General features: G+C 46.6%; 1 protein-coding gene across 1 annotated transcript in view; it reads left to right on the top strand.

Moving 5' to 3' along the window:
* CFAP69 (cilia and flagella associated protein 69) overlaps positions 1–22560 on the top strand; it is a 599649-nt gene extending 577089 nt beyond the window's left edge. The window contains exon 23 of the mRNA XM_078663586.1: positions 20730–22560. Coding sequence (XP_078519712.1) covers positions 20730–20906 — 177 coding nt within the window. The 3' untranslated portion in view covers positions 20907–22560. The remainder of the gene's footprint in view (positions 1–20729) is intronic.
* The last annotated feature ends 632 nt before the right edge of the window (positions 22561–23192 follow it).

Raw genomic sequence — 23192 nt, forward strand, 5'->3', positions numbered from 1 at the left:
AAGGTGCTGACAAAATGATCACAACTCAAAATGATTAAAAAAAAATATAATAATGAGTTCCTTTACTGGCGTTCCACCAAACAATTTAAGAACTTTGAAAAATAAAATAATAGATATAGTTCATTTCCATGTTGACACTGAGACCAAAGAGACAGGGTGTACAGTGTGGACAAAAGCTATACACAGTGTCCTGAGCACCCACTGTACATGATCAAAGCCCTTTTCACATGGTCTTTGAGGGCAGAGACATTGGGTCCCTTGTCCAGGATCTCTATCTCCAGAGTGCGGAGCCATGCTTAGCGGATACTTGGCACTGGGTGTATCTTTCAGTTATGCTGTTAGCCCTGCCCCTACCTAAGCAGTCTTCCCACATTTTGCGCCGTTGGGGGCAGTGCATACCATTTGTCTAAATTTATTTTGTAGTCCACACGGCAGGCAACACCCAGCTAGCAAATTTCATTGAAACTAACAATGTCCTGGACATTTTCCAATCCAGATTCCGCAGCAACCACCTCACTGAGACCGCTATAGTCGCACCCACCGACAACATCCCCTCCCTCCTCGACCGGGGCAAATCAGCAGCCCTCATCCTCCTGGACCTCTCGGCTGCTTTCAACACTGTCTCACACCGCACCCTAGCCACCAGACTCCGAGACGCCGGCATTAAACACAAGGCCCTCAACTGGATATGCTCATACCTCACCAGCTGAACCCAGTGAGTCAGACTCCCACCCTACCTCTTGGAACTGACAGAGACCAACTGTGGAGTGCCCCAGGGCTCCTCCCTCAGCCCCACCCTCTTCAACATCTACATGGCACCACTCGCAACCATTGTCCGAAAACACAGGCTGAGCATCATCACCTACTCCGAGAACACCCAGATCATCCTCTCTCTCACCAATGAACCCAACATTACCAAACACAACTTCCAAGAAGGGATGAAAGCCGTCGCCACCTGGATGAAGAACACGTGCCTGAAACCCAACTCCGCGAAAACAGAAGTCATCATCCTTGGCTCCACCTCCTTTGCACGGGACAGGGTTCCACCCCCACCACATGGGACGACTCCTGGTAGCCCCTAACCTAGGAAATCCCCCCACCACGACGGACCACTCACAAAACCTCGGCATAATACTGGACTCATCGTTCAAAATGAACCGCCAGATCAATGCCTTATGCTAGTCCTGCTTCAACACCTTCCGCATGCTTCGAAAAACTTTCAGATGGATCCCACCCGAATCCCCAAAAACCATCACGCACGCGCTCATCAGTAGCAGACTTGACTACGGTAACGCGCTCTATGCCGGAATCAATAAGAATCTCCTGCACAAATTCCAGACTGTCCAGAACGCCGCAGCCAGACTAATCCTCAACATCCCCTGCCTCAGCCACATCACCCAACACGTCCGCGATCTCCACTGGCTCCCAGTCCAATATACCTGAACAGCCGCCTCTTCTTCCACTCACCCAAAAGACACCTCCCATCGGCCAACCTCTCGCTGGCCAGCGTCCCTTGCATCCACAGGACCATAACAGGAAGAAAGTCCTTCTCCTACCTCGCAACAAAGGCCTTGAACGACCTCCACCTCCGACAAGCACCCACACTGTCTCAGTTCAGGAACGACCTACAGACCTGGCTTTATAGCTGATCCCCATCCATTAGGACCTCATGACCTGGCTCTTCGGATGACCCTCAACGGAGCTGCCCCCCCCCCCCCCAGTGCCTTGAGACCCTCACGGGTGAGTAGTTGCACTTCAACAACCCTGATTGATATGTATATATTGTTTGAGGAGTATCTATGAATCTTGTTTCCTTCACTTAGGATGATAAAAAGATCTCTGATGGTTGCAAGAACATTTATATCATGTAGAAGTTTGTTTTGTTCCACATGTTGGACTAGCCACCTCTCTTTCCATGATTTTGCCGGAGATCAGCTGGTGAATCACTATACCTTATGGTTTTGCAGTTGGTTTGTTCCAGAGATATGTGATGGTTTTCTTTTACAGGTTCCATGAACAGTTCCCTTTGTAAGAGACATGTTTAATATGTTTTAGAGGTAGATATTAGCTAAGGGAAGAATTATTTCAAGTGGGATGCAAGGCTTGGCTTCAGATATTAAATAACTGCTTGCTAGATTTGATGCCTTATTGATGCTTTTTGTGAGGTATAGCTTAGTGTACCTCTGTGATTTGCTCAAGTGGTATTCTAGATTGTGACCTCTCAATGATATTTGGCCCAAAGTTTTGAGTTCCTCCATCTCATATGTGATCAACCTGGCTATGCTCTGTTGAAAGCTTAGTTACAGTTATGAGAATAGCAGGATTACAGATTTTAAGTTTGAGTATTTTCAGGGTCAACAGATGACGTGGATAACCGTGCATTGGCTCAGAAGGCTTGCACATTGGAAAAGTGAGAACGAAATTTAACTCCCGCTGTGGCCTCACAAAGAGCTTCAATGGAAACATATGCTGTAATTATTTAAGAAATCTCTTCGCAGTAGGTGATTTAAACAAGGAGGGCTGAGGCAGAACCCTTAAAATAACTGAAAAAGCTGCTTATCCGTTTTCATTCTACAGATCCATCAAAACTTTTACTCCCTTATTTTGTAATATTGTCTTCTTGAACTGGGATTAGGTTCTACCTTATTGTGAGGACTGAGATTTGCAGTATTTTGAAAAGAAGATTGTGAGTGAATGATCCAGCTACTGGGGGACCAGAGAGCTGGCTAGCAAGATGGACACACCTGAGTGAGGCCTGGATGGGAGGATCGTAACCCAAATTTGCTACCTGATTATGCCTGGAGTGCTCTGCTGCTGAAACGTGACAGCAGGAGAGCAATGGCACCGCCAATGAACAGATACTCGCTGGGGCCCTGTACACGCTGCTGCAGAGATACGGCAGGCCTCGCAAGATGGCGGCCTGAGTGAGGATGTAGGAGAGAGTCGGAGCAGCGCTATCCTTGCGAACGACATCACTAGAGGCGAGACGTGGTTGGCACTTGCCGGGACTGACCTGAATCCACCTGCCGTTGTGCTCCGCTTCCCTGGAGCTGAGGAGGGAGTTGGGGGCAGGGCGCTGGGACCGGTGGGAAGGTAAAGCCTTACTCAAGACCGGGCTGTGTGAGGGCTGGGCTGTGCTGGCGTTGTGGGGAGCCAGCAGCGCTGACCATGACTTCCCCATCTACACCTGCCGACGCTTGGGTGAAGGCACTGTTGCCCCTCATTGCTAGAGACTGCACCCTAGAAGCTAGTCTGATATCAGACCACTGTGACTGCCACGCAGCGGCAGGCGCCTGCTGCCGGACCTGCCAGGGAGATACATGGGTTAAGGACTGCCCTCCCGGGGCCATTTTTGGTGAGTTGGCGGTAGGTGCTACCGAGGCCTTCACAACAGTGCTGTGTGCAGCTGGGGGGGAGCAGAGGAGGACCAGCTTGAAGAGCTGGACAGGAGAGTGGAGTTGGGTGAGGCCAGTGGTCTGGATACCTCCCCAGACCTTGGTATGCTTTCTCCCCCTACTGTGGCCACGGAGGAGGGAGTCTCCTCTTTGTGTTGGGTGGCTGAGGCCTTGGGCCTTGAGCTTCCTACATTATCAGCCAGGACTAACCTCCTGACTGAGGTGCTTCAGGCGGCAGCAGCCACTTCGGAGCCATTGCTGCTTTTCAATGAGGCACTCACTGAAGTGCTTCTGGGCTCCTGGTTCAAGCCCAGCAAAGGGGCCCCTGTGGATAGGATGATTGCCCGACGCCACCACCAGGCCCAGGGCGACCTGCTTTTCCTCTCCCAACACCCTACCCCCGAGAGCCTGGTGGTCCAAGCCTCATCCTCGAAAGGAATCACTATCCCTACAGCTCCTCAAGATAGGGAATCCAAGAAGCTGGACCAATTTGGCAAGAAGATGTTTTCTTCCACCAGCGTAGGACTGCGGTCGGTGAACAATTCATGTCTCTTGGGCCGTTACACTCATTCGGTGTGGGACACGGTTGCGCAAGTGCTGCCACAGTGCCCGGAGGAGGCCCGGGCCGTGCTCGCCCGCACTTTTGCTGAGGATCAAGATGCTTCAAAAGGGGGGTGGTGATGGACAGAGTATCTGAATTAAGCAGAACACTCCTACCCAGTCAAAAGATCAGGGCTTGATCCATCACCGTTTTTTAGCTCACTGCACCATCCCAGTTCAGAACCTGGCTACATGCAAATTAGTCTGTCCCTGGCCCAGTGCATCATGGGAACAGGGCAGACCAAACTACCAAGCCAATTCTTTACTGGAAAGGAAACAAGCTTCCGGGGACCGGTTTCTGGCATTACAGCCGTCTTCGGCCCGGCTTGCTTGAATCCTGATGGTGCAGTGAGCAAGGGACTCACATCTGAGCATACCCTTCCACACTTGTGGTGGCCAAAACGATTCAAAAGGGGGGTGGTGATGGACAGAGTATCTGAATTAAGCAGAACACTCCTACCCAGTCAAAAGATCAGGGCTTGACCCATCACCGTTTTTTAGCTCACTGCACCATCCCAGTTCAGAACCTGGCTACATGCATATTAGTCTGTCCCTGGCCCAGTGCATCATGGGAACAGGGCAGACCAAACTACCAAGCCAATTCTTTACTGGAAAGGAAACAAGCTTCCGGGGACCGGTTTCTGGCATTACAGCCGTCTTCGGCCCGGCTTGCTTGAATCCTGATGGTGCAGTGAGCAAGGGACTCACATCTGAGCATACCCTTCCACACTTGTGGTGGCCAAAACGATTCAAAAGGGGGGTGGTGATGGACAGAGTATCTGAATTAAGCAGAACACTCCTACCCAGTCAAAAGATCAGGGCTTGATCCATCACCGTTTTTTAGCTCACTGCACCATCCCAGTTCAGAACCTGGCTACATGCAAATTAGTCTGTCCCTGGCCCAGTGCATCATGGGAACACGGCAGACCAAACTACCAAGCCAATTCTTTACTGGAAAGGAAACAAGCTTCCGGGGACCGGTTTCTGACCTGTTCCCATGATGCACTTGGCCAGGGACAGACTAAAACGGTGATGGATCAAGCCCTGATCTTTTGACTGGGTAGGAGTGTTCTGCTTAATTCAGATGCTCTGTCCATCACCACCCCCTTTTCTGAATCGAGGATCAAGATACAGCAAAGTTCACCATCCGGTGTGGTCTGGATATCGCCGACTCGCTGGGCAGGATGATTTCCACATCGGTAGCCCTGAGGTGCTACGCCTGGCTGAGGACCTATGGATTTTCGGGGGATGTCCAATCTACTCTTTTGGACATGCTTTTTGATGTCCGTCGGCTGTTTGGTGACAAGGCAGATAATGCGCTCGAGCGCTTCAAGGACTCTAGGGCTACAGCGAGGTCCTTTGGCCTTGCAGCAACTTCTCACCCATGCAGTCTGCCTTTTGCCCCTTTCGCGGCCACGGAAGGGGTGCCCCACCACGTTCCACCCAGAGCCACAGGGCCACACAGGCCACCCAGACTCTTTGTGTCCGGGGATGTGGGACCCAGCATCGTGGGTCCGGGGGCCAGAAGGCGGGTCAGTCCACCAATGCCCCCACTGCAGCTGCCTCCAAACCTTCCTAGTCTGACTTTTGAGGGCCATCAGTTGCCAGTGTGCGGCAGTACCTACCATCACCTCCCCCACTGGCAAAACATCACGTCGGACAGGTGGATTATCCAGATCGTAGTCAGAAGGGGTCACTCCCTCTCCTTCAAGACTAGCCCTCCCTCCATGCCACCAACACTCCATCGCGTGTCGGAGGATCACTTGGCCCTTCTCCGTCAGGAAGTTATGGCTCTCTTGGCCAAGGAAGCCATCGAGTGAGTCCCTGTGCCAGAAGTAGGTCGTGGTTGTTATTCTCACCACTTCCTGGTACCCAAGAAGGACAAAGGCCTGCATCCTGTCTTGGATCTCAGGGACGTCATCCGCTTCCTAAGGAAGGAGAAGTTCAAAATGTTGACATTGGCTCAGGTCCTGTCTGCCCTCGACCCTGGAGACTGGATGGTAGCATTTGACTTGCAGGACGCTTATTTTCACCTCCCCGTCTTGCCTGCCCACCGGCGCTACCTGCGGTTCATAGTAGGCCACAAGCGTTTTCAGTTTACCATGCTCCCTTTGATGGCAGTGGTCGTAGCTCATTTGCGCAAATCAGGGGTTCCAGTCTTCCCTAACTCGACGACTGGCTGTTGAAGGCGGACTCACCCCAGGCTATCGTCTCCCACATCTAGACTATGGCAGACCTCCTGCATTCGCTGGGGTTAACAATCAACCTGCCGAAGTCGCACCTAATTCCCTCTCAGAAACTCCTTTTCATAGGAGCAATTCTTGACACAGCACAGTTTCGGGTCTATCCTCCCGAGCAGCGAGACCTGGATATTCGGGTTATGATACAGATGTTCCAGCCTATATCCCTGATTTTTGTTAGAATGACCCTGAGTCTGCTGGGCCTCATGGCCTCCTACATCCTGCTGGTGGATCATGCCAGGTGGCATATGCGGCCTCTGCAGTGGGACCTGAAGTTCCAGTGGGCGCAGCATTAGGGGAATCTTTCTGATTGCGTCCAGATCCTGGAGGGCACTGCACACCAATTGCAGTGGTGGCTAACGGATCAAGATTGGGTAAATGGCAGATCCTTTTCCCTTCCTCAACCAGAGTTCACAGTGGTGACAGATGCATCACTCCTGGGATGGGGCTCCACATGGGAGAGGTGGAGATCAGAGGCCTCTGGTCTCCGGCAGAGTCCGGGCTCCACATCAACCTTCTGGAGCTACGAGCGATTTGTCTTGCACCGAAGGCATTCCTTCCTTCTGTCAGAGCAAGAGTAGTGCAGGTGTTCACGGACAACACCACCGCCATTTGGTACTGCAACAAACAGGGTGGGGTGGGGTCATGGACCCCATGTCAAGAGGCTCTTCGTCTTTGGACATGGTTCAAACATCAGGGCATGACCCTGGTAGTTCAACACCTGGCAGGGTCTCTGAACGCCAGGGCGGACGAACTCTGCCGCCAGTGCATGATGGTTCACGAATGGCGTCTTCACTCGGAGGTGGTGCAAGATCTCTTTCCACAGTGGGGAGACTCTTGGTTAGATCTGTTTGCCACCGAAGAGAACACGCAATGTCAGCGGTTCTGCACATTGGAATTTCCAATGTGCCACTTGCTCGGCAATGCTTTTCTTCGCGAGTGGAATTTCGGTCTACTATACCCCTTTTCTACCTATACCACTTCTGCCCAGAGTGCTGAAGAAGATCAATCACGACTGGGCCCAAGTTATTCTTGTGGCTCCGGACAGGGCACGAAGAGACTGGTATCCCAAGCTCTTGAACATGGCCATCAATCCTCCGATCAGACTGTCTCTTCAGGAGGATCTTCTGTCGCAGCAGGGGGCAGTTCTCCACCCAAATCTGTCCAGCCTCCATCTCCTTGCGTGGAGATTGAGCGGTGTTAATTGACAGCTTCCAACCTCCCTCCCGAAGTTTGTAATGTCATCTTGGCAGCCAAGCGTCCTTCAACTAAAACAGTATGCGTCTGTAGATGGAACAAATTTGTGGCATAGTGCACAGCAAAGGCTGTGGATCCTCTTTCTGCCCCTCTTTCTGAGGTTCTCCTCGTCACTCTTTCTTTGGCCCAGCAGGGCTCTCTCTGGGCACCCTTAAAGGCTATCTTTCGGACATTTCGACCTTTCTTCGCTGCCCTGATCAGCCTTCTCTTTTCAAATCCCCTATTGTAAATAGATTTCTTAAGGGCATTACTCACCTTTTTCCTCCTATTCCTTTCGTAATGCCCCAGTGGGACTTTTGTTTTAACTTACCTTATGTGCGCTCCTTTCGAGGTGCTAGATAATTGTACTCTCATACTCTTGACTATTAAAACTGCTTTTCTGGTTGCCATTACTTCTGCTCGCAGGGTGAGTAAGCTTCAGGCGCTATCTTCTAAACCTCCTTTCCTTTCTGTCCATCCGGACAACGTTGTCCTTCGAACTCGGCCTTCTTTTCTACCCAAAGTGGTTACCTCTTTCCACATAGGACAGAGCATCACTTCGCCCACCGTCTTCCTGTCCCAAAATCTTTCCAAGGAGGAGGAAAGACGCCACCGTTTGGATCCAAAACGTGCATTATCATTTTATTTAGATCGTACAAAACAATTCCGGGTAGACGATCAGCTCTTTGTTGGCTATGTGGGCACCAAGAAAGGTCGGGCCGTGCAAAAACAGACCATCTCTTGATGGGTTGTTCTTTGCATTAAAATTTGTTATTCCTTGGCGAAAAAGGAGCCTCCGGTAGGACTGCGCGCCCATTCCCCGGGGGCGAAGGCAGCCACTACTGCTTTGGGACGTGGAGTCCCCCTCAGTGACATCTGCCAGGCAGCCGCATGGGTATCACTGCACATGTTCTCAGTTCTCCATGACTTTCTGGTGTGAACTTAGTTTCCAGACCCTTCCCGGGGTTGGTATTGCTGGGGTATGTATTTTAAGGTATGGAATCTATAACTAGCCTCTTTCAGATGAACAAGTTACTTACCTCCGGTAATGATATATCTGTAAGAGACATAAATTAGTTTAAGATTCCTTACTGCACCGCCCAATCTCCCCATTCTACAAACTGACTTCTAGGGCTAGGAACTCACTTGCAGGGCCCAATTTTGTGCACCAGTGGTCAGTGTCTCGCATGGCTCAGCGCTTCTGGTGTGGAATGTCGTGTTAAAGAACAGACGTCAGCGCGCAGGGGCGGCATCTAAGTAGATACTGTGATGTCATCCCGGCGATCACGACACCGGCGGCGAACGTGGAGTCGACCGACGCCACCTACCAACACACAAGAGTACTGCTGAGAAAATAATTTCCCCACCCAGTTTAACGCCTGGGGTTAATTCTAAGGTAAGGAATCTATAACTAATATATGTCTCTTACAGATGTATCGTTACCGAAGGTAAGTAACTTGTTCTTTTGGTAAAAGGCGAGGGGGGTTTAGGCTACTCTGTTTTATAACATGACAGGGCTTTTTATGATATGTGGTATATTCAGTGACAAGGCCCATTAATGGAGCAATGCAGATTTGGGAATGAAGGCAGTTTCCTCGCTATTAAGATTTATTTTTAAAAGACGAGCATCTCCTTGTTCAGCAGGTTGGCAGGCACTTCTGTCAGTTTAAATTAAGTGTATTCAGTACTCTATGTATACATGTCCGAGACAACCACCTCATAGCTAGTATCAATATTTTTGTCAGTTAGTGGGCTCTGAAAATGTTAGAGAAAAGCAGCATTAGCCATATAACTGACCTCCTGCAGTTAAAAAAAAGTTACTAGACACTCCAGAGAAAAGAATGGGGGCAAATTGTGTGGAGTAGGAGGAGATCACTTTGGACCAGTATGGGAGGATTGCATAAAATTGGCCTCCGTACCTTGCCATAAAATCTTTAGTGGTTTCCCTCTTACATTCTCCAGCAGACGCCCACCTTGCCGCTCCGAACCCACCCTTGAACTCTAAGGAAAGCTCTTGATAAAAGGGGAGAATCTACTGCTCAAGTATGTTGTTGCAAGGGTGCCAGAAACGGAAATAGATAAATGATGTTACTGAACATAATTCCCATTTCCCAACAACGGGTGAGGATTAAAACGAATTATGGATCTCTGTTTCTTTATTTAATATGCCATTAAATACAAAAAACAACTACAAGGCAACTGTCCATCAAAAATCTGATGAAGCCGTACAGAATTGCGTGCTCTAGAATTCAAGTGTCTCGTGTCTGTAGATTTACATGACACGCTTTCATTCTCCAGTCAGATGTGCCACAGTAAATAACGTGTTTGTTTTTGGTTCAGCTGCAACATTTCCACTCCTTCCATTCAGGCTGGCTTCAGCTAGGGAACATTGCATCTGGCTGCTGAAGAATTGCAGTTTGGACACCCAGTCTCAATTTAACTCTGAAAAATGCCAAGCATGGGGTAGTTAAACACCAAAGTCCTAGCAGAAGAAATTGACATCAGATGCCACAATTGATTGGTCACCGAAAGGCATCAGGCCTCACATCATGCATGAAGTGAGGTCCAGTCGGCAACGTACTTTTACCTCCGTTTCCTTCATGAGAATAGCGAAGTACAAAAGGAGAGGGGGAGATGCTTATTTTTTTCCTGTTGTCAAAGTCAATTAAAAGAGTAATTACGTAGGATTCCATCTGTAAGGAAGTGGCTCCCAATGGAAACGTCAATGTAGTACTGTCGAGACTAATGAGCAGACCCTTTGAACTGGTGCGTTCCTGCATCTAGTAGTCTTAAAAGGTGGAACCCTGGCTCAGTTATGTCAGCTGGAAGAGTGAGTGAAGTATAGGCTTCTTTAATTCAGGAGTCATTCTTACGGATCACAGACCAGTTTTTTTCTCAAATCTAAATCCTGCAGCAGAGGAGATACTTTAAACCCGAAATGCCAAACTGGCCTTTTTTCAGAAAGTGTTCATGGGGTGCAGCGGGTGTTTGCATCTGTGGTTTGCGGATCTTTGGTATTTTACAAGGCGTTACAGATGCTTGTGCTGCACCTTTTATAATTTGGATCTTGCTGGTGTGCATTTTGCACCAGGGTGGTCATGAAGGAACCCTTTCCTGTTGCACCCTGGCTGTATTACACATGTGGGCACAATGGTAAGAAAGTCATCATGAAGCACACTTATTTTTGCCACACAGAGGTGGCACACTGTCAGTGTGCCCCTTGGGAGCGCTGTCAGAGAAGGGGCCCAGGGGTTCACATGTACCTATCTGCCAGGTATTCCCCTGTAGGAGAGTGGATTGACACACTGCACTTGCCTGGTGGGGATCCCTGCTCCCCCTCCAATATGAGGCATGTTGGCCTCCACAGAAAGACAGGACTGTGGTTGCCCTGTCTTTTACTAATGCACTCTTCTTAGTGCAAAAACGCGCCTGCTCTGTTGACAGTACATTTGTGTGTGTAATCTGGCGCACTGCCTCAGTCTGCAGAAAGGGCACCTAAGAGACAGTGAACCCTATATGTAATTATGGCCCAGGCACAACTTAGACTCAATAAATAACGTTGGCTCTCTACAGAGAAGTGCATCGATGACAGCCAAGCAATATTTCAGCAATGAACTTGGCGACAGCAGATTGTAAATAAAGTTTGGTTTAACCCTAGCCAATAGGTCGTTGCTGGGCAAAGACTCACTTATTCTACGAAAGGAATAGTAACCACAAGAGTTCAATTTGCAGATACTCTTTACAAGTGTTCTGCGGAGCAACAAAGAAAATAAACGTGCACGCCCTCAGGAAAATCAGCTGCTTGTACAGAAGTGCATAATCAGATGCAAAAGTCCCCCAAGTCCATCAGGAACCTACTGATGTCCCTGGTGCCATCCCAGAGCCTCTCCATGGTTTGAAAAAATGCACGTGAATTTATTAAAAAACCTCCAGTGATGAGAAATGTGATTCTGGATGTTAAGTAGCCATATGGAGAAAGATTCACAAACAGCCAAAAAAGTCAGTTGACGCTGATTGACTTAAGAACAAAAAGCTTGAAAGGATATAGATAAGTGACGTGAATATAGGTACAAGTTATGTGCTAATGTACTGCCAGCAGTACAAAAAGTAAAAAGAAATACAATCATGGGAATTCTCATCCTGATGATGGGAAATAATCTAAAAAGTATTTCACTCTAGGACAAATCTACATCTGCTGGAGAGCTACATTATGAGGTAACACATTGATTAATCCCTTGTGTTGTATTGATGAGTAACCTTTGTTTTTCTCAACATACCTCCATTCTCTATCACAATTTTTTTTCTTTCTTTCTTTTCGCTCTATCTTACTGTTAGACCTGGCATCCTTGGTGTGGTTTCCCCAGACTTTTTGCTGTCTGACCTCCTGTTTTGCTGATTTCATTTTTGCTGGCTTTAGGATTCTGGACACTTTACCAATGCTATACATATGCCCTGTACTTTAAACATGGTAAAATTGGCTTATCCATAATTGGCATAATTAATTTACCTATAAGTCCCTGGTAAAGTGCCCTATATGTACCCAGGGCCTGTAAATTAAATGCTGCCAGTGGGCCTGATGCACTGATTGTGACACCCACTCAGTAGCCCTTTAAACATTGCTTAGGCAGGTCTAACATTGCAGGGCCTGTCTGTGCAATTTTAAACTGCCATTTCGACCTGGCAAGTTAACCCACTTGCTGGGCCCAAACCTTCCTTTTTATTTCATGTTAGTCACCCCTAAAGTAAGCCCTAGATAGCCCCATGGGAAGGATGCACTATATTTAAAAAGTAGGACATGTACTTTTAATTTGTACATGTTCTGGTAGTGAAATACTCTTAAATCCGTTATACTTGACTGTAAGGCCTAGCTTTACCATTGGATAACATTGAGATTGCCTTAAACAGCTATTATGTGTAATTTCCAATAGGAAGCAGATCGAAATTTAGAGTTTGGTGTCTCTGGACTCGCAATTTAAAATCACAACTTATGGTGGAGTCGAATTTTAACCCTTTAGGTGCTCATGACGGCTCCACGCTGTCATGAGTCATGGGCGGCGTGCGCTTATGACGGTGTGGAGCCATCATGCCGCTGCCGCTCCGCCCACGCGGCACTAATTCCCCACCTGTGCAGGCGAATTATTGAGTGGGCGGGGTCATGATGGCTCCACGCCGTCATGAGCACATGCCGCCCGTGACTCATGACGGCGTGGAGCCGTCATAAGTAACGGAGTGCCACGCCCACCCCCTAGACCCCCGCGGCAGAATTCGCGGCGCAGGGAATGGGTTAAGTTGTATGTCTAAAAATGACACCTTTAGAAAATTGGTATTTTCTTAGTTTAACCATTATGTGCCTTTGCGCGCCTCTGCCTGTCTCTGAATACACGTCTGGGTTGAGTGGCAGCAGGCCTCTTCTACATTCCCTATAGACAGTCACACAAAGGGAAAAGGTGTGTGACATTTTCATCCTGATAGCCCATCCAGGGCCGATGGGCCTTCGTGAGGTAGAGTGGGAGGAAGGAGCTGACACCTTCATCTGACTAGTGCAGTGCCTGCCCCCACACAAAAAGCTGCATATCCTCCCTGTACTATGTCTGGGGCCAGGGCAGGAAAAGCATGGACTTTATGATCTTCAAAGGTCTCTTTGATGTCTCTTCTAATTCAAAGGCACATTTGGGTATAAGTACTGGACCTCTGACACCACCAAATGAAAACTGCACTGGAACCAAGGAAATTCTGCCTGGAAGAAGAGCTGTTGTGCTGTAGGGGGGACTGACACTTTGCTACTTGCTCTGCTGTGCTGGCCAGCTGCCTACTGATTGCTGTGCCATAGGACGTACTTCCCCTTTACAACTTGCTCTGGTGTGTTGTCCTGCTGCCTGCTGCTTTTTTACCTGTGAGTGAGAAGGACAGTACCTGCTTTCTACATCCCTTTTCCTATGGCTTACTGGCGTGCCTCCTGTTTTGTGAAATCTCAGGTACAAAAAATATTTCTTGTAACTCTGCTGATGCTGCTGGAATCTGCAATCTATGAGTCCTACCCTTGCTTGAGGTGCCCCCCTCAAATCCTGGGGATCAGAAGTGGGTTCTGCAGAAGTTTTTTTTTAAATGTGGTGCATCGACCCAACTGCCTGAGAAAAATCGGCGTATCACTTTTCGACACTGACTAAGTGCCGAATCGACAATGAAATTGGTACCAACAGCGAGACTCAATGACAACACAGCACCGATCTGAGGGCATCCTTGCATAGCTGAAGTACGATGCAGCACCGATCCTTTGACACCATCTGCAAGGCTTGGCAACGACACAGTGGCCCTACTGCATGGATCGGAAATGACAGACCGAGTCTTCAAATTCGGTGCTTTCCTCCATATGAGATACTTTTTCAGCTGGCCCTGCGTAGATTCTGTAGCCGGCCTGCCGTCCATCTCAGTTACCCTATACTTTGGATTTGCACCGGTCCCTCATGACCAAAGGTAACCTTTTGTCTGATAGTGACTTCTAATCACTTTTTTCTGGCTTTAATCTTTAAAAATTCATATCTCGAGTCCTACGAATTAGATTTCTGTCGCTTTGGTCCTGTTTTAATCCGATAAACAGTCTCTATTTTGCTAAACTGGTGTGGAGTCTTTTTGTGGTGTTTTCATCATGTTACGGTAATTAAGGTGTGCACAAATACTTTACACATTGCCTCTTAAGTTAAGCCTGACTGATTTGTGGCAAGCTACCAGGTTAATTTAGCTTGTGTATCTGGCTTACCCTGACTAGGACTGTGGCTCCTGCTTGGACAGGGTGTATACTCTGCCAACCAGAAACCTCAATTTCTAACACTTGCATTTAGGTTTCGCTACAGAAAGCTTGTAGCTTTCAGCTGTCAATTGTAAAGTCCTGTTATTTTCAATCAGTTTTTTTTGCTTTCATCTTACTCAATGATTTGCTTTCCTATTCATGCATTTGTCCTATCCTTGGAACACAGCTTCATTTACCTACCTTTTGAACGGGAGACTTGTAACCTTGCAACACTTCACAACAGGAGACAATTTCTTTGTTTTGTTATAATTTCTCCATGGGGAAGCATGCGTTGTCTGGCTCTCTCCTCCATGTGCAACTTCCCATACTATGCTTTCTGTGTTGCTCCCCCTGCCCTTAACTAGTCGATTGCGTTCCCTGCCCTGCATTTCATTTTTTTGCTTTTTTGTTATTTTTTTAATCTCCCCTGACTCCTCCCTTGCTCCAAAGCCCTCAGCCCTCTTGCTCATGCGTGCCATTGGCTTTCTCTCACCACCCACTCTTCTGTACTCCCCAACTCCTACTTGTCTTGTTCTTAAAAGAAATATCGATTTTTAAAAACCTTTTGGGCAAGACCACCACTGCTGTTTGCTACCGGGCAGATTATGTAGCTTGGTTTCCTACATGTTGGAATTCGAAATTAAAAGTAAAAAAAAAATAAAGGCTTCATGATGCATATGCATGCATGTGTAGTAAGCCATCGGCAAACAAGCACTTTTTTTCTTTTTTCTCAAAACAGAACAGCATCACCAAAAAACATTAGCAAAGCCAAAAGCTTGGGTATTGCCATTAAATGTGTGAATGCATTCTACTCATAACTTGGACTCATTAATTTTGGATTATGAATAGACAGTTATGATAGAGACTTCTAGCCACACCTTTTGACTATCTCCTAGGCCTCAGTCTGGAGCTGGAAATTTCCCAGCCGGTAGGTGAAGCCGTGTGGCTCTGCACCGACACTGATCTGCTTTGGAAATGACGGGCAGAGCCAATACAGGTACCATTCCTGCATACTGACATCAGTTCCTTTCTTTCAGCCCCTCATGATGCAGATCCGGAGTTTTCTCTGAACTTTCAGTGACATTTTTTATTTTTCAAATTTCCAAAAGTATGCAAGCTATGTCTCCTCCTAAAATGAAATGTTTTATCCCCTGTAGGAACTGTTGCAATCACATGTCTGTGGCAGATCCCCATCATGTGTGCCTGTGGTGTCTGGGGTCGGCCCACAACACCAAGACCTACAGTGACTTGTGTTGATGAGCCCAAAGGCCATCTGGGACCACGAGGTGAAACTTTGCATCGCCAAGCATAAAAAAGATTCTTTGCTAAGACCGCTCGTAGCTGCGGTCCAAGTCCAAGGTTTGGTCCCGGTCCCATTTCCGCTACAAGAGTCACCAAAGCAGCTCACGAGGTTGGACTTCATTGCGATCCAAATCATCCGGTAAGTTAAAAAATAAACATGAGAAATAAAAGTTGGAGTCGGTGCCTTCTCACCACTCACAGTTACCTGAGTAGGCAGGGGAGGGGGCTGGCACCATGTATCTAGATCTCGCTCCCGAAGTCGACTGACTACCGAGCTGGCTCCGCAACTCGTCTCAGCACAACCAGAGTTTCCTGGGCCATCTACCACTCTGCAACAGATCAAAGAGTTTGTGCAGCCATGTTGCCGACTCTCTCTGATGTGCCTTTAAGCCCCAGACAGCTGAAAGGACCTTCACCTGGAATAATGCTGGTGGGTTCATCCTCTGCGCCAGCTGGACCCTCCAAGTCTGTTACAATGCCTCTGGCCCAAGCCCGGACCCGTCTCTGACGCAAGTAAGACTCATTTCAAAACATTCCCAACTACTTCCCCAGACAGAGAGTCCAAACAGGTTGAAACCTTTTGCAAATGAGTATTTTCATCCACTAGCCCCCTGCTGAGCTCTATTCCCAGTGGTAGGTAATAACGGGGTAAACCCTTAGTACTCACCGACCTGGGTCAACGTGTAATTACAAAAAAGTGGTCGGCTACATAACATTTCATAGCACAATTTCATCAATGAATGCTAAAAGCGGTACACAAAACTGAGGAAATTTATGGAACTGAATTTAATTCAGCTGTATGCAATGATGTCAATTACTTTCACATGTCACAGCGTATTCCGCTGAGGTTTACTCCAGCAGGGACACAGATGGTGTCTCCTTTCTTTCTACACTACTGCACTTTCCACCATCACCAAAGCGAATGATGGAAGACTATCTTTTTTTTTTTTGTGACCGGACGGGTAAGCCTTGTTGGCCAAAAGGGCTATTGAAAGCAAATGTGCACCACGACCAGGACGTGGTTGCTATTCCCGCTACTTCGTGGTGCCTAAGCGGGACAGCGGCCTCTGGCCTTTTCTAGACCTGCACCCTCTCAATACATTTCTCTGGAAGGAAAAATTCAAAATGCTCACACTGGCCCTGGGCTTCTCTACCGTAAACTGTGGAGACTGGATTATAGCTTTGGACTTGCAGGATGCCTCTTTTCATATATCCATCCTACCGGCGTTACCTGAAGTTTGCGGTGGGACAGGTAGATTTACAGTTTGCTGTGCTCCTTTTCGGACTCACCAGCGCCCCTCAGGTGTTCACAAAAGTGATGCTGGTGGTGGAAGCACATCTTTGGAGCTCGTGGTGCCAGGTTTCCCCTACCTTGAAGACTAGCTACAAATGGGGGTGGGGTCGCACACTACTCACACACCGGCGGTGTCCCCCCTAAGGACTCTGGTCAATGTAGTAAAGTGTTCGCGATGCATTATCTTTCGATCTTCTGCTATCTTCGCTGTCTTCGCCATCACCTTGAAGACTAGCTGTTGAAAGCAGTTGTCATCCCCTTTCAGACTACGGCGAACCTCCTGTCATCCTTGGGGGTTCACTATCAACGTGCAGAAGTCACACCTGAATCCTTTTCAGATGCTCCTCTTCATCAGAGCCATCTGGTCACATTTTGGTTTCGTGCCTTTCCCTTGGGGAAGAGAGTCCACTGCTTTCAGTCTTGGTCCCGGATTTCAGAGGATTAACTGGATTTCAGGGAGGTCGACTCTGAGGCTGATGGGATTCATGGCCTCCTGAATCCTGCTGGTCGATCACTCCAGGTGGCATATGCGGGCTCTGCAGTGGGATCTAAAGCCTCAGTAGGCCCAGCGTCAGAGGGACCTTTCTGACCTTGTCAAATTTTAAAGGGGACTGCAAAAGATCTGCATTGGTGTTTACTGGACTGCGATTGGGTAGGCTGCAGACCCTTATTCCTTCTCCAACCAGTGTGATGACCGATGCATCACTTCTAGGTAGGGGTGGTCATCAGGGAAAGGTGAAGGTTAGAGGTCTCTGGTCTCAGCCGTAGTCCTAGCGCCATTTCAAACTTTCAGCATTCCTTCCATCCATCATTGGGAAACTAGTACAGATGCTCACAGACAACACCACCGCCATGTGGTACTGCAACAAACGGTGGGGTGTAAATGTCAAGGTATTTGTAGAGCGCACTGCCACCAAGCGGTTTCCTGGTGCTATTACTCATACCGCTGTGGAACCCTTCCTGGCTTTCCCTGTAAAGTGTCCACTCCTGGGCACCCCCAGGGTGAAGCCAGGCATCCTAGCGCTGTTGGGGCTGGTGTGGAGGTTAAGCAAGCTATTGCCCAGAATTGCAGCGTGGGGCCCATGATTAGAATAGGCACCGAGGCTAGAATTGTCAGGTCCGAGGAAATTGAGCCCAAGACCCGCCGAGGCGGGAATTGAACCCTGGTCAGAACTCTGCATCAGGGTCTGCCGCTCTAACCATTGAGCCACACTCCTCCAGGCCACCAACTCTCTGCCAGTATGTCTTGTGCTTCTGGAAATGCTGGCCAACCAAGTTATCTTCCTTGTGGTGATTCACCTAGCAGAATCATTGACTGCCAGGGTGGACAAGCTCAGCTGTTGGCGCCTAGTGGCTCATAAGTAGCAACTACACCCGGAGGTGGTACAAGGTCTCATGCGCAAGTGAGGGCAACCTTTGCTCGATCTGTTTGCCACCGCCAAGATTGCACTATGTCAGCGCTCCTGCACAGTGGAGTTTCCAAGGGGTGTCTCTCGCTTGGAGATGCGGAGGCCTGCAACTCGGGACTCCTGCTATTCCTTCTCATCGATACCACTCATTCCCTGAGAAGATGAGACCTGACCGGGCCCAAATAATCCTAGTGGCCCTGATTAGGCACAGGGAGTATGTTATCCAGAACTCCTGGGCTAGTGCATCTGTTTTCTGATTAGGCTGGCCCTTCGGGAGGACCTGCTTTTGCAGCAGCAGGGCAGGGTTCTGCACTCAACCCTTCGGAAACCCCACCTTCACATATGAGATTGGGGTGCGACAGCTGAACACCTTTGACCTTCCTCCGCAAGTGGTTGATGTTATCTTGGCAGCCAGGAGACTCTTGGCTGCATCTGTCCTTTGGATACGTTTCTAGCTTGGTGCACGAGTTGGTAGGTTGACCCCCTTCAGGCCAAGTTAGCTGGCATTTTATTGTATGTTTTGTCTCTAGCTCTGGGTACAGTTAAAGGGTTTCTTTCAGCTCGTTCACCATTTTTGCAAATGCTGAATCAGCATTCTTTGTTCAAGTCTCTTGTTGTTATGTGACTTTTTAAATGGTTGCAACATTTGCTTCCTCCTTCTCCTTTCGTTATGCCACGGGGAAGCTTAGCTTGATCCTCACCTTTCCAATGTGCACTCTATTTGAGCCACTTCACAGCAGCTCCTCACCCTCAAGAGAATTTCACATCACCATAACATTGGCATGGCATGTAGGGGAGCTTGAAGCTCTCTGTGTCCACCTGCTTTCTTCCCACACAAGCTGGTTCTGCTGATTCTAGCTTTATTTCTAGAAACATCACCCTGCTGGCTTTCTATGCTCCACCTCCCTGCTCTTACAAGGAGGACGGACTCCATCGCTTGGACCCAAGGAGAGCATTGAGTTTCTACATTGATTGTATTAAAGACCATAGGGTAGATGATCTGCTTTTCTTGGGGTTCATGGGAGCAAAAAAAGGCAGAGCTGTGCAGAAGGGAACCATCTCCTGCTGGATCATGCTCTGCATTAAGACCTGCTACGCATTGGCTAAAAAAGCATACTCTGTAAAGATTACATGCTCATACTGCAGGGGCTAAAGCTGCTACACTGTGTTGGTATGCAGAGTCTCTGTCCTAGACATTTGCCAGGTGGCTATCTGGGCACCCTTCCATATGTTGACGAAGCACTGTTGTCTGGACAGTCAGGTCTGTGGAGAAGGGCATTTTGTCCACTCAGCTCTACATGACTTTCTAGTTTGAGCACATTCATAGCCCACCTCCAATTAGGTATTGCTTTGGTAACTATTCAAAAGGTGATAAATCTGAGCTAGAAGTCTCTATCAGAAGAATAAGTTACTTATATTCAGTAACGTTCTTTCTGGTAGAGACATTCTGCTGTTATGATTCCTCATTTACCCTCCCATCTTCCCTGTTCTGTGGCTGGACGCTATCAATTAATAAGATCCCAAGTCTAGGAGTCTGCACACTGGTCACACCAATTTCCTTTGGTGTTCTGCATCTGGGGACATGTACAGTCTCGAAAGCAATTGATGTCAGTACGTAGGAGGAAATGGTGCCTATATACGCTCTGCACATCAATTCCGGAGCGAAACAGTATCGGTGTGGAGCCACATGGTACCACCTACTGGCATGCACAGGTACTGTTGAAAAAGTTCTGGACCACACTGACACCTGGTGATATTCAGAAGGTGTGGAATCTGTAACTAGAAAGTGACCCTACCAGAAAGAAGTTTTATAGAGGGAAACTTGTTCGTCTAGTGCCGTAACATGGTTTATATGCCCACAACTTTGAAGCTTGTATGGGTGGTTTGTACATACTACTGTGCTTCCTGATAGAACACTAGATTATGTGTTTTTATGATTGTGCTTTTGCATCTCTTTCCAGGTCCCACGGTCACTATAGGTGTTACACCATCTTTTAGCTATGCATATATGTTAGTAGTCTCGCCTAAGTGCTTTGTCCAATTCTAGACAGTTCATATTGTATCACTCAGGTTTTGCCCCTATACTCCTTCTTTAGATCTGTGCAGAAAGGCAAGAAGACAGCTTCCTCTGCTCTGTCCTACCTGCATCTGTAACCCATCCCTGTTTACTGGTAAATTGGCGCAATCAACAGCCTACTCCCCTGTACGCAGTACTCACACAACATCTGGCCACCAACACATTGTTTCTCAAAACAATGCCTTTTTTTTAATTCTGCCTTTGAACTTACTCTCATATCCATCACAATCAAAATTATTTTAATTTAATTTCCGTGTTAGCTAGAGAATTCCTGAAACAACGCTCAAAATACCTGCTGGATCTGTCGAAACTGGGTTCAAGCATGCTTCTTATTCACACAGCACAACCATTGTGAAACGGTAACTATGCATATTTGTTTGGTTTTGTAGATTGCTTATGGCCGGCGAGTGACTGTTAAAAGCACACCTTCTGAAATCATCGGTGGACCTCTGGCAGACACACCACTCGCTCTCAAGAAAGTTCCTATTCGAGGAGGAGCGCTTCAAAATGTTAAAGGCATTAAAATGTCAAATCATACTAAAGTAGATCAAGTTTGTGTAAAATAAATGGAGTTTATTTGTAAATAGCTGTATAATTAATTGATGACTAGAGGTGAATACAATTGAGATATGTGATTCTACACGTTAGTATTTAAATATAATTCCAACGTATAGGATTTGTGGAAATATTCTCTCTTGGGAAACCTACCAACACATGCAACAGTAACCCCTAAGCACACCAACCCCATTAACTTTTGACATTGGAAATTTTGACATTTTGCTGGAGAAATTCAGATAAGATTTCTAAAAATGCTGCATGTCAAGCTAAGATTCCTTTAGTAAGGGGTACCCCTTTCATCATTTAAGAATTTCAATATACCCCTTTCTACTGAGTAAATATTTCAAAATGAGGTTCAAATAGAAATATTCCTTTTATTGCGTACACAGGGAATGGCATTATCAATATTCCAGGCATGGTGCTTTGCCTTTTCCAAATTCCATGATCGCGGTTTCTGTAGACATCTTACATTATGAAAACGTTAAACTTTAAACAAAAAAAAAACATATTGTGAGGGGAAGCAACTGTCTTTTTATTTTCAAAAACAAACTAGTACATCTGAGGGGGGTAGTGGTGGAGGGGGGTTAATCCACGAAAAATGATTGAGATGTGCACTCTGCATAGATCTGTTTGGAAGATCACTGCTGATTTCAATGTAATCATTACATGTTGGAACCTAGAGACACCAACCCCCCGTTTCGGGACCTCAACCTGTCTTTAGATTTAAATGGACTGGTTTGATTAAATATTCAGTTGGAATCACCAAGTGCAAAATAGATGTTTGGACTTTAGGGGGAGGGCCGAGGGAGTGGCAAGAGGAAGTCATAGCTGGCGCTTAGATTGAAGTTGCATTTAAAATGAAGTTTTAAGACAGACACCTTCCAGATTAATACTGCCTCTCCCTGAATGCTATAAAAAGCCCCTGAACTAAATTCGATAGTCCGAGGGCAGTTTTTGAAAGTGCACAGGTGAGCAGACACAGCTAAGGTAACCCAAAGACGCAGTTCTCATAAGTTTCCTAAAGTTTTTACATGGTCACCCTCTCTCCACCCTATAATTTATCCCGCTTGGCACACACATTCTACACACGCCATATTTGCAGCAGTTCAGCTAAGGGGCATCTTAAGAAGTCTGCAAGTCCTAACTGCTTTATAAATATATTACTAGCATCAATCATACATATCCTCACTTCGACGGGAACTATTGTATCCATGGCCAACAGAACGTTGAAACTTTTATGCAAGAATAGCCTAAACCCGAAACCAGAACACAGAGTTGAGAAATATTGTATATTTACTTCTTCTTTACAAAGGGATGTCATTTATCTACAGATTAAAAATGAAAAATCTTTTTTATTTTTTAAATGAAATATGTGAACTATGATGAATGGAAAATCTTCTTTTTTTTCTTTTTAAAATGAAAAAATGCGAACTATGATGAATATACAACAAAGCTGTAAGTATCAACAAATAGCAATCATTTAATCCATTTAGAGCAATTTACAGAGAGTATTGTGAGTGCTTTGTAAAAGCATTGGTGCACAATGTGCAGCCATGACTTTGTATTGTAGACCTTCCTCCTATATTTTTGTATATACCGGTATCTTTTTGAATCACCTATTATACGTTTGCAGAAATAAACATTTTAATTTATTATGAGTGTACAGACATTTTTTATTTATAATTATGCACTAAATAAGCAAACAAGTCAGTGATTCATGAGATATTTGTTTATAAAGAAATTAAATCTGTGTGCCATTTTCTTACCTGATTTGGATTCCAGGGACCTTTTTGGTTCTAGCACTTCAGGACCTACATTGAGACACTGATGGAAAGGTAAGGATCACTGGTTAGTATTTATGCTTAAATTGCATAGCAGCCTTTAACAGGTGAGGAGTAAACATTTGAACTATTAAAATGTCAATATTATTATAAGAAGAAGAAGAATTCTTTATTTATTTGGTTTTTTACAACCATAAAATAAAACACTTAAAATTATAAAAAATGTAAAGTTAAAACAAATTCACGATAAAGTGCATCATTATGTCCGAATATGTACAAAAATGTTTGCAACTCATTATTAACCATGTTCACAGGTTCAAATGTAAGTTAAAACAATTTCACGATAAAGTGCATCATTATGTCAGGATATGTATAAAAAAATGTCCAACTCATTTACAACCATGTTTGCAGGTTCACAATAAAGTACGTCATTATGTCTGGATATGTGCAGGATTTTCCAACTCATTAATAGCCAAATTCACAGGATCAAAATCCGCTTTTCATAAGAGTGTG

This window comes from Lissotriton helveticus, chromosome 10 (assembly GCF_964261635.1).
Source record: "Lissotriton helveticus chromosome 10, aLisHel1.1, whole genome shotgun sequence".
In the NCBI taxonomy this organism is placed as follows: domain Eukaryota; kingdom Metazoa; phylum Chordata; class Amphibia; order Caudata; family Salamandridae; genus Lissotriton; species Lissotriton helveticus.